Source organism: Geotrypetes seraphini, chromosome 6 (assembly GCF_902459505.1).
Source record: "Geotrypetes seraphini chromosome 6, aGeoSer1.1, whole genome shotgun sequence".
Classification (NCBI taxonomy): Eukaryota; Metazoa; Chordata; class Amphibia; order Gymnophiona; family Dermophiidae; genus Geotrypetes; species Geotrypetes seraphini.
In genome coordinates, this window is record NC_047089.1 from 157,753,111 (window position 1) to 157,765,631 (window position 12,521).

General features: G+C 43.8%; 1 protein-coding gene across 1 annotated transcript in view; it reads left to right on the forward strand.

Moving 5' to 3' along the window:
* RASA3 (RAS p21 protein activator 3) overlaps positions 1–12,521 on the forward strand; it is a 501,637-nt gene that overhangs the window by 390,835 nt on the left and 98,281 nt on the right. The window contains exons 12-13 of the mRNA XM_033949099.1: positions 1,923–2,037; positions 6,295–6,369. Of these exons, the coding sequence (XP_033804990.1) occupies positions 1,923–2,037; positions 6,295–6,369 (190 nt within the window). The remainder of the gene's footprint in view (positions 1–1,922; positions 2,038–6,294; positions 6,370–12,521) is intronic.

Sequence of the window (12,521 nt, forward strand, 5' to 3'; positions counted from 1 at the left end):
CAGGAAATGGAAGCCTTGGCATCCAGCCACACCCCTAACTAGCAGGGACAGGCAAGATCGTAAAGGACCCTGCACTGTGAAGGTAAGCCTGAATTCTGAACACTCTTATTAAAGGAGCAGGCTCCTCTAAAGCTGTGCACAGGATTTCTATACACTTCAGTATGTTTCCCAAACTTGATGGCAGGGTTTTTAATGGGGCTTGCAGGGTCTTCCTCACTGTTTCTGGTGAGACTAGCAGGATTCCTGTCACAGTATGTAGAAGCAGTAACAGGCTATAAGTTTCAATATTATTAGCTGCTAAGGCAATACTTAGATAATGTCACATAGATAGCCTTAGAACAGTTCACTTTCAGACCTCAGCAGTGCAGCCAGTATGAACATTAAACTTTTCACACATGGCTGTGTTGAGTCTTATACAATAAATTGATTGAGCACTGAAGGTCTCCTTCATTCTTGACACTGGCACCATTCATCTGCGTACCAAATCTAGGGACTCCTTTGGTGCAGAATGGGCACATCAGCGGGACCCAGCAATGGCCACAGGGTGTGAATTTTCCCTGGATTTCATCTCGGCTCCACTGGAGAGCGAATACTTCAAGTCCAGCTCATTCAAGGCAGCCGTCAGATGTGTCGCCTTTCTTTAGGCCAGTTGCTCCGGTGCCAGAGGTCTCTCATCCAGCCACATCTAATCTGGATTGCGTTGTTTGTTATATGGATATTATTCCTATCCTATTTCCTAACACTGTTTCTATTTTGGATCTCACTGAGACCCTTGCCGGGGCTAGCCAAGATGATGTCTCAGAGAGTCCGGATTTGGGTGAGAACCCAGCCATCCGCACACTTTTTAAGTCTGTCTCTGTTCACCATTTCATTGCTGATGCTCTGAAAGAGCTTAAATTAGGCTCTCAATCTTCTACATCTCAGTGTTCGGTCAAGGACCATTCTAATGTGCTGTCTTCCTTTTTTCCGTCCCACCTACAGCTCTCGGTCTGTTGAAGGAACAGTGGGGGTGGAGTGGAGTACTCCAGGAAGCTCTTTCTGACTCTCTAAAGCTATAGCTAGGCTTTATCCGTTGGCTTCTGTATACCTTGGAAGAAAGCTAGAGAGAGAATAACAGAAGCATTTAAGTATTCCATGGCACAAATTCATAGGAGATGGGATTCTTTCAGTTAAAAAGAAGGTCTCAAACCAGAGGGTATGGGATGAAGGTGTAAGGGGATAGATTTGCAAGTATCTAGGAAAATATTTCTTTACAGAAAAGGTAGTGAATGCATGGAACATCCTCCTAGTGGAGATGGTAAAGACAAGGGCGATATCTGAATCCAAGAAAACTTGGGAGAGGAACAGCAGGTTTCTAAAGGAAAGGAAATGTATAGAGCTTATTAGTTGCTATGGATGGGCAGTCTTGATAAGCCATATTGTCTTTTATCTGCCATCATTTCCTCTGTTTCTACAGTGCAACAAGGCCTGTTTCAGCTGTAAATTCAATTGCAGGACTGGGCTTCAAAGAAATAAATACAAGTTCATCCCACTGCTAAACTGAATTAAAATAAATAAAAACAAAATAAAGGCCAATTGCACAACTGTGATGAAGAGAAGAAAAAGAAAAATATTTCTTAAATAGCCACAAGCAGACAAGAAACAATTGTTGTATAAACTGTAGCTGACATGGTGGTTGGTGCTGCCTAAAGTGAAAATTTTGTAGCACTTCTAATAATGTTGTAGATGATAGTCCTCGGTCAAGTGGAGGTCAGGTGGATAATGCTCTTTGAGGAGGACGGGATAGAAAACAAAATAAATAAATAATGGTTTTCAGAAAAACATTGCTTTCCCTGTCCCTTAATTGTTTCTTTTGTTCTTATGCCTTATGATTTTTTACTTAAGAAAACTAAATTACAGAATTCTGCTTTTTATTATCCTAGGGACCCAAATACCATTTTCAGAGGAAATTCATTAACATCTAAGTGTATTGATGAGACAATGAAGCTGGCTGGGATGCATTATCTTCAGGTTACTCTAAAGCCAATTATAGACGAGGTAATGATGTCTTTCTAACATTTTTGTCTTCTGTTAAGTTTCTGCCCTAGGTAACGTCTAAAAGTAGAAATACTCATTTTGCATGCTACTTGTCTGCTTGCATTGAAAATGTTATTTTTGTTTGAAAGCAACAAATGTATGTATTCTTCTTGTGCAAACAAATAGATAAAAATTAAAGAGAAAAAAGTTATTGGTTGGAGATTTTCAGTATCATTACTACCCCCCCCCCCTTTTTACTAAATTGTGATAGCAGTTATTAGCGCAGGGAGCTGCACTGAATTCTCCACACTGTTCCTGATGCTTATAGGAACTCAATAAACTAGAGAATGACACAGGGGAAAAATTTGTCCCCGTCCCCGTGAGCTCGCTCCCGTCACCACTCCGTCACTGCAAACCTAGAGAGAAGATTGTTCTTTAAGTAGAAGGAGTTAACCAAAGTAGATGGGAGAGGGGAGGTAAGGAGAAAATGCAGGGGAGATTGGATAGGGAAGAGTCAAAAGGGGATAGCGATTCAAATATTGTTTCCCTCTTTCCCAGCATCTTCTCCCCACTCTCTCTTCCCCATTTCCCAGCGCCTTCTCCCAACTCTCTCTTCGCCATTTCCCAGCATCTTTTCTCCCCACTGTCTCTTTCCCAATTCCCAGCGTCTTCTCCCCTCTCTTTCTTCCCCAGTTCCCTTCAGACTGCTTCAGCAACTTCTCCTCTCCCCCCAGCACTCGTCGCGTGGTCCAGCAGCTCCCTCCCGCAGGCTGGCCATGCATCTCCCTCCCTCCCTTCCCCTTCCCTTCTCTTTGTGGCAATTTCTATAAGGCTATTTGTTGTATTGCAGCCGGAGCCTTGAAGTCGTGTCATGTTGGCTACTGGAAAAGTCTCCGATGCAACCAGAAACAGGAAGTTGCGTCAGAGGAGACTTTTCCAGCAGCCACACGCGACGCAACTTCAAGGCTCTGGCTGCAATACAACGCATAGCCTTATAGAAATCGCCACGAAGAGAAGGGAAGGAGAAGGGAGGGAGGGAGATGCATGGCCGGATAGCTGGCGGGAGAGAGGGGGCTGCCGGACCATGCGCTCATTCACCACGCGTCCTCATTCCCTTAACTGCGGAGACAAGACCATTCACCGCGCCACGGGAAGGTGAATGGCCTTGTCTCCGTACTCGCGGTGACCATTTTTTTTTGTCATTGTTTCGGCGGGTTACCCGCAGTTAACCACGTGTAACAGCCACTGTGTAATTCTCTACTATGAACATCGGGAGCTGCGTGGAGCATTCAATGTGGTTCCCTGTGCTAAAAATCGCTCTCATGGTTTAGTAAAAGGGGGGGGAGAAGTAAATTATTGTTTTAAAGGATGCAAACTCGTGATACAAAATCCTTTTCCTTTGGAATTTGCAAAAAGGTGCTTTATTTTTCTTGTGAAAAGAATTTTTAAAGAAGTCTTAAACCTATACATAAAATAGTCTTCTCTGAGAATGCATAGATTAAAAGGAGTTAAACATGTATGTATAAGTATTGTTTTCTTTTCTGTATTGTTACCTATAATTCCAATAAAAAGATTTGAACAAAAAAAAAAAAAGCAGTTAAAACCACTTTACAAATCAGAAATTCATGGGTGGCATGTACACTATTCCTCAAAATATTAAGAACTCTGTATCTCATTAGTCCCTCATACATACACACCCAGCATCATCATCAGCCTAGTCAGTAAAAGAGTACTTTTATGAGGGACTCAAGTATTTAGAACAGTGTTTTGTGTGCTCTAGTAGGTAGTTATATAATGCAGAGGATATATCTGCATTAAAAAAATTAACAACACAGAAACATAAAGGACAATTATATAACCAGGTGCCCGTATTTACACGCTACCTCATGTGTAAATTTACAGTATACTAGCAGCAATTGAATTTACATATCTGAGAGGGCCTGTCCTAAATATTTAGGCCCTAGGCACATGCCTAGTTTTCCTATGCCTTAATCCTGCCCTAGACCCAGGTAAAGCTGTAAATTTCTCAAGAATGTGGGATGCAGTAACTAGAAACAACCAAAAGCTTGAACATTACTGAGCGATGCGTAGGGCACTAATCTGCTGCTCATAACACAGAGTCATCCTGGGTTTCTTCAAGTAATTTTTTTTCTTTATTTTGCAATCTTACATAAAAGAGTATTGTAGCAAGAGGAAAACAAATCAAGTCCACATTACATAGGGAGAGAACAGAAAATGCAAAAGGCAATAAACATTATTCATAACATTTTTCTCATTTTATAAGTACCTTAATTCTTGACCCTTAAGTAATCTATCACCCACCTAAATGACAAAGTTCTTCAAGTAATAAAGGTATCCCCAGATATCACTGTGTTCATAAACTGCAATATTGCCTTTTTTGTGTTAATCTTTTGATTGTGGTCTGACACTGTTTTTTCCATGGCTACAACAAATTGGGCAAGAACTTCAGACCACGGATTTCCTTTCCCAGTGACTCAGCCATTACCAAATCTGTATCTGCACTGCCCTGTCAGGAAATGGTGTTTTTCCTAAAAGAAAGTTTCTGAAGATGCTCATTGTTTGAGCACACAAAGTTCTTAGCTGAGATAGATTTGAAGTTTTCTATTTTCTTTTTTGGTTGAAGGGGCCAAATAACACCAATGTCCTGCCCCACCCCCAAACTCTCTAATTGCTGATAATGAGTTGGGTAAAATAATGGTGGGGCCATGGCCCCAAAGACCATCCCATTCTGCATTCTGAAGGATGGGAAAATTGAAGTAGGTGATTTGCGTTTTTGAAAGACTGGTATCAGTTTCATTTCAGGCATAATAAAAGGAGGGTCACTACAAACTGATTTTTTTATTTATTTTAAGAGTATGACCATGATAACTTGCCCTAATTTATGTTTATGAATATTTATATTTTTAATATAGCTTCTCCTGTTACTGCACTCAGTATGGTTCCTGTCTGAAATCACTGCAGCTCAGCATCTAAAACTTAGCTTGATGCTTCAAGGGATCCTCCTAAAGAGAATAGTGTATGAAAACTCTATTCCCCACCCTCTCACTCCTCTAGCACCTGCCTGAGGTTCACCTAGTGGGTAGTGGAAAGGAGGACAGGACTGATACATGAATTGTTCTGTCCTGGTAGCCTCTGTCATCTCAGTCCTGGCAGCTTGACTCCTTAATGGTTGTACCATGAGACTACCACTGTGGGGCTGAGGTAGTCAGTTTGATGTCAGGAGCCATTGGAGCTGGATCATCCAGAGATCATTGTTAACCTTCCCTCCTCCACAACCCCTAGGAAGACACCTAAGTTGGGAGGGTATACTGCCACAAGGATGGAGTATTACTGGAGGGAATGGTGGGATAGTGTTTCCATACTGGCTCTGTAAGATAACACACCCAGCTTGGGGCCCACTTTATTGTGGCCAGAAATACACGATGATATGCAAAATTCAGTTTACCACCCAAGTCACTAACCTGTGGTACTAAATTATTCAAGGTTAGTGACTAACACATTTTACTACAGCTTAGGAGTGAGCTTTGATGGAGAGTTCAGCAGTTGGAACCCAAGCACAGTACTGGGTAGAGCTTTGGATTCTTGCCCAGAAATAGCTAAGAAGAAAAAAAAAATTAAATTGAATCAGGTTGGGCAGGTTGGATGGACCATTCGGGTCTTTATCTGCCATCATCTACTATGTTACTATGTTAGTAACTCACCCTCTTACAAACAGACTGGTTGCAATTATATTGTAAAAATTTTTATTTGGCATGGTAGCAAGTGATCAAAAAAGCCAATAAAGCAAAGGGTTGCAGACTCGTGCTACATAACTAGCTGGTTTTGTAAATAGTCTTGACTGAGGACCTAATTAATTGACTGCAATAGTGAGTATGTTGGAATATCAGTTTGAAGCCTGAAAATTAATTTTTTTCCTATGCTGAAGTTAGTAGGTACTAGAAAGTGAGTGTCTTGACATCATCTAAAGGTAATAAAGTAAGATAGTAATGGAGCATAATTAAACCATTTAATCTGCCCCAGCTAGAGAAAAAAGCTCTGGGGTTACATCCTTAATTGCGTTTTTCTCTCTTATTAAAAAATACTTTGTGCCATGGAATGTTCCATTTCCATTGCATACAGAAAGAAGCTGGACAAGCAACTGGCCACACTAATGAGCTGGTTTCATGGGATAGCTTCTGATGTTTTATAAATATACTTTTGTATTATTTATTTATTTATTTTTAAAATTTCTATACTGTTTTTATCCATCACTTTCAGATCTGTGAAACCCATAAACCTTGCGAAATAGACCCTGTAAAGTTAAAAGATGGAGAGAATCTGGAAAACAACAAGGTAAAACAAATGCTATCTTGGTTGTTTGTAACATTTTATAGGGATGTAGTTGTACTTTAAAATGGCAGGGAAACATTAATATGAAAATACAACGGAGGAATTGACGTCATTGAGAAGTATGGCTGCTTAATTTCTGAGCTCCTTTGGGGTTCGAGCTATTTCGATTTATAAACACTTTCTACTGCGTAGTACGAGCCCATCTCTGGTGCCTACATTCGTTGAGTGTATGACGAGCAAGAAAAAGTTAGAAAAATTTCAGTTCCCAGGCACCGCGAGTGTGAAAACCCGATCACAGGTTCATAGCTCCCCGTCGGCTCTGCACAAGATGGCGCAGCAACCTGCGATCTCGCAGGCTGGCTCCTTACAGGCCAGTTCTTTGTCAGATGAGCGGCTGGTGGAGGAAAACCTTGAACGGTGGTTCCGGGAAATTAAAAATGAAGTAGTGAGTCTACGCTCAGATGTTAAGGCGGCCCTAGCAGAGATAAGTGCGGAGGTGAGCGATTTGGGCAGCAGAGTTTCGGCCTCTGAGGGACTGCTTGACCATGTGGAAACTTCTCTGCAGGAGACTTCTATTGCGATGGACACGGCAATGATGTAGCTTGATGAATTAAAGCGGCAAATTGAGGACTTGGAGAACCGCTCGAGACGCAATAATTTGCGTTTTAAGGATATTCCTGAATCCGACCAGAATAAAGATGCACAGAAAGTGGTGCAGGAGTTTTGCAAACAGTTGCTTTCGGAGGAGGAGCGGTGTACTATTGCCCTGCAGCGGGCTCATAGAAGTTTGGGACAAGCTTGTGGGGCTGGGAACAGAAATATAGTTGCCTGTTTTGGAGATTTTTTGGTGAAAGAGTGGATTATCCAAGCAGCCCGGTGCCATCCCAACTTTATCTGGCAAGGAATAGCGGTCGGGGTGTATCAGGACCTGGCTACTGCGACCCTGCAAAAACGGCGCTCTTTTTGGGAAGTTACTCAATGGCTGCGAGCTGAAGGATACCGTTACAGATGGCTCTTTCCGGTTGGATTGTTATTCACTGTTAATGGGAAACATCGTAAAGTGGACACTGTGGCGGATGCCTGGATGGCCTTAAAAGAACTGGGCTGTCGAATGCCAGTAGACCAGCCAGAGCGGAGCTCCCCTGGCGCTACTGCTGAGTCAGTTGGCAGGGGCTTGGTTGTTCCGACCGAGCTTAACCAGCCTTCAACATCAGGCACCTGAACTGTTTCATCTTCATTTGCTTATGTCTTCTCTTGATAACTGCCCATATTGGAGAATATCTTATTCGTTTCCATGCAGTTGTGTTTTAGAATGTTTATACTGTTATACCTTCTGTTGTGGTTTTTCCATAGTTTATAGTTATATGCTCTGCCGTCACCGGATCAGACCTTAGGTCCATCAAGTCCAGCGATCCGCACACGCGGAGGCCCAGCCAGGTGTACCCTGGTGTAATTTTAGTCACCCGTATGCCTCTCATAAGGAGATGTGCATCTAGTTTGCTTTTAAATCCTAGAATGGTGGATTCCACAACAACCTCCTCTGGGAGGGCATTCCAGGTGTCCACCACCCGCTGTGTGAAGCAGAACTTCCTGATATTTATCCTGGACTTGTCCCCCCTCAGCTTCAGTCCATGTCCTCTTGTCCGTGTCACATTGGACATTGTAAATAACTTTTTTTCTGCTCTATTTTGTCGATTCCTTTCAGTATTTTGAAAGTCTCAATCAGATCCCCTCGCAGTCTCCTCTTCCCAAGGGAGAACAATCCCAGTCTCTCAAGTCGTTCCTTGTAATCCAAGTTCTCCATACCTTTTACTAGCTTCATTGCTCGTCTCTGCATCCTCTCCAGCAGTTTTATATCCTTCTTTAGGTAGGGAGACCAATGTTGGACACAGTATTCCAAGTGTGGCCTGACCATTGCTCTATAAAGCGGCATTATAACTTTCTCTGTCTACTCGTGATTCCTTTCTTTATCATGCCTAACATTCTATTTGCTTTCTTCGCCGCTGCTGCACATTGTGCCAATGGCTTCAGGATCCTATCTATCAGTACACCCAGGTCCTTTTCTTGTTCGCTCTTACCCAGAGTTGCACCTAACATTCTATACTCGTGTTCCATGTTTTTTCTGCCTAAGTGCATTTCTTTGCACTTTTCCACATTAAACTTCATCTGCCATTTTTCTGCCCATTTCTCTAATTGACACAAGTCGTTCTGGAGTTCCTCGCTATCCTTCTGCGATCTGATTGCCCGGCATAGCTTTGTGTCGTCTGCAAACTTGATGATCTCACTGGATGTTCCTTCTTCTAGGTCATTGATGAAAATATTAAATAAGATGGGCCCAAGTACCGAGCTCTGGGGCACACCGCTAGTCACTTTCTCCCAGTCTGAGAACTTCCCATTTATGCCCACTCTCTGTTTTCTGTTTTACAGCCATTTCCCTATCCATCTTAGTATATCTCCCTCTATTCCATGGCTTTGTAGTTTCCTGAGAAGTCTTTCATGTGGAACCTTGTCGAACGCTTTCTGGAAGTCCAAGTGTATTATATCCACCGGTACTCTACTATCAATTTTTTTGTTCACTGTTTCAAAAAATTGAAGTAAATTTGTCAAACATGATTTCCCTTTCCTGAAGCCATGTTGACTGGCTCTCATCAGGTCGTGTGTATCCAAGGGCCAGACTATGCTAACTTTAATCAGTTCTTCAACCATCTTTCCAGGGACAGACGTAAGACTCACAGGTCTGTAGTTGCCCGACTCTCCTCTTGATCCTTTTTTGGGGGTACAGTCAGACATTGAAGTCTGACTGGCAGCCTGAAGACCAGCTTTGTAGGAACATTCCCAGCATTGTGGCAATGATTATTCTCATCCAGCTACTATGAGAGAGCTGAATGCAGGCTTGCAGCACTTCTAACTGATCCTCAGGTCATAGTGAGTACAAACCAGGCTGACAGCCTGTGAGAGACATCTGGGAAGATTTGAAAAGTGGGGTTTTCATTGTTTCTGAATATTCCCCTATGTTCCCCCTCCTAAAAAATCTAAACTTGCTGTTTTTAATGTTTGGGAAATAGGAAAAATATTGTGATTTTTGTGATGCAGCCATCGTGGATTTTTAGCATTTTTATTTTCTAGAGCTCCCTGCTTCTTCCAAACTGCAAATTTTGTCTGTAAACATACTGGGATGGAGTACTTGGGCTCTCTTCTTGTGGATTCATGCCAGCATTGCACTATTTTAGTGCTTTTAGAATGTTTTTGTGCCACATGTCATGTGGTGGACATTCAGCTTTGCCTCTTCCCTGCTGAAGCAGGTGACCAAACTCTCAGCTAGCCCAGCAAGGCATTCTTCATGGTTTTCGGATTTCAGCATGGCTGGTAATTCTATCCGCCAGGCTACGGACTCTGCACAGCCTCAGAAAAGTTCAGTTTTGATTACTTAATGTGTCCTTTGCCCTAAGAGCCAGACACATTTTCAACATTTTCAGCATTTTGAAATGTTTTCCCCCTGCGCAGTCCCAATTCACCTACACGGCGTGTCTCAGTAGCGTTACTCCTTTGGACTAGACTCACCCTGCCACAATGCTTGTGCTACCTTACCCTGATCTGGGATATCCAGGTGCAGATGATTTGCTTGCTGACCCCTTAATTATAGGTGCAGCGCTTCCTGGGACGGAAGATCAGGGACTGTGTGCTGGATCTTTGGATCCCTCTGGGGTTTGGAGAGCCTGGAAATTCTCTCACAAGCCTGCGCCTATTTAAATTGGCTGTTTTGCCAGACCTTCTTACTGAATCTTTATAGGAGGTCTTTTTGGTCTCTCAGCCGGCTCCAACTACTTCTTTCTCAAGCTTTGTGATGTATACTTGCTACCATCTCCTCGTACCCTGATATGTGCATTCTGGTCTTGGAGCAGTTTAATTCTCCTGTGAGTGCGCTGACTTTTGCTACAGCTATGCCACACTGGGATTTTAAGCCTTTGGTTCAGCCCAGGGTGGATTTTTTGTAGCGCAGGTGACAAACTGCACCTTTCCCCCCAATGTAGGTGACCAAGCTGCCTTAGGCATTAAAGCTGTTTTGGCAATGTTTTGTGTCACTCACACATGTCAACACTCAAAAATGCACTCTGGAAAGGGAGTCGGTGGTTCCCTCTTTTCAGTTTTGTTATGGCGCGCAAGGTTTATATGCCAGATGCATTGCATGCTTACTTATTCGAGTTGTACTCAGATGTCAGAGTAATCCATCTCTGCAGCTGTGAGCTGCTGTTTCCAGTTCCACCTTCAAGGCTCCTTTGGCTGGGCTGCCTGTTCAGCAGCTGTGATTGTTTGACAGGGGTTTGAATGACTCGCCCTACAACTCAAACTGATAGCAGACCCGGCCCTCCTGGGGTTCTGGTCATTCTGATTTCTTGACGCCCAGCACTTCCAACCATGTGCAAGTGATACATTGTAGGTGTTTTCTCAGGTCTACCCAAGCTAGTATAATGGCTATAGTTGTTCCTAGCCTCCCAAACTCAGTGCTGTGCTTCCTGATACACAGGCACAATGGCACCAGGTCAACGGATGCCCCTCTGAGGATTGGGGGCCTTCTCAAAACATTTCTGCCTGTCTGGATGCATGTTAACACCTGACCAGTGAGTCTTGGAGTTTATTTGGCCAGCTTACAAACTGGACTTTGCTAGACCTCTGACAGATTGGTTAGTGGGCTCTGCTCAGATTGCCCAGACAAAGTGCTCAGGATTCTGACCACCGTTCAGCACTTGCTGGAATTTCAAACTATGGACCCCTTATCGCCCAATCTCTCGGGTTCAGGCAGATACTCCATATACTTTCTTTGCCAAAGAAAGGCACTGAAGAGTGGAAGCCTCTTCTGGATCTCCAGCACGTGACTGCAGTTTTCAAGATTCCATGATTTCGAATGGAGACCATGTGTTCTGTCATTGCAGCAGTGATTCCAGAACAGTTTCTTGCCTCTCTGGATCTTACAGAGATGTACTTACACAACCCCATTTTTCTGATCTACCACTACGTTTTGTGGGTTCTGGTTGGATCGGTATTATCAGTACTTGGCCCTGTCCTTTGGACTGACTTCAGCACCCCAGACCTTCACTATGGTGATGGTGGCGGTGGTGGCTTACCTGCGGCAGATGGGTCTCCAGGTGCACCCTTATTTAGAGGACTGGCTGATCAGAGCTCTCTCGTTGGCCGAGGGATGCTGCATGTTGGAGTGGGGGCTCCATGTCCTGGAAGACCTGGGTTGAATTGTCAGATTCAAAACATTAATGAAATCAACCCAAAAAAAACCACTAAAGTGCACCATCTGACACCCATGTACTCACTTGGATACCTAAGAGTTCAATTCAACCCGGCAGCAGGCTGCATCTCTCTGCCAGTAGTCTGCTGGCAGAAACTGAGTGCTCAGCTTTCTTCTCTTCCAGAATGACCACCTCCTTCAGCTTGGGATTATCTTCAGGTTCTGGGATCAATAGTTGCCACGTTGGATGTGATTTCTTGAGCGAGGGCACACATGCATCCTCGACAAAAATGCTTTACTTTCTCACCAGGTTCTGCACAGGGATGCTTTGTAGATTCGTCTACCTTGGCCTCTGGAAGCCAAGCAAGCATGGCTTGGTGGCTTCTCCTGTAATCGCTCCGCATGGGCGTTCCACTATACTTTGCCTCCCGGTTTGTGGTGATGACGTATGCAGGGACTGGGGAGCTCATTGCAATTGTTTTCCTGTTCAGGGGTGTTGGACACCATTTCAGCGACAGTGGTCAATCAACTGGTTGGAGCTCAGAACCATTTGACTAGCTCTGTCGAGATTATAGGAGATGCTGGTGGACAAAGAGATTCGGCATGACAACAGTAGCTTCCATCACTCGCCAGAGAGAAACCCAGAGTACACCTCTGGCTCAGTAAGCCCGTCTTTGTTTTCATTGGAGAGTCATGTCCTAGCGTTGTCAGCAGCACAGATGGCAGGAGTAGATGACATTCCAGCAGACAGCCTCTGGATCCAGGCGAGTGAGTTCTGTCCCCAGAAGCATTCCAACGATAATGGGGAAGACTCTGCTTTGACCTCAGGGCCATGTCAAGAAGTAAGTAAGCGGATCACTTCTTTAGTCGAATTTCCGAGCCCAGAAGCAAAGGGCTCGACGCTCTGCTACAGCTG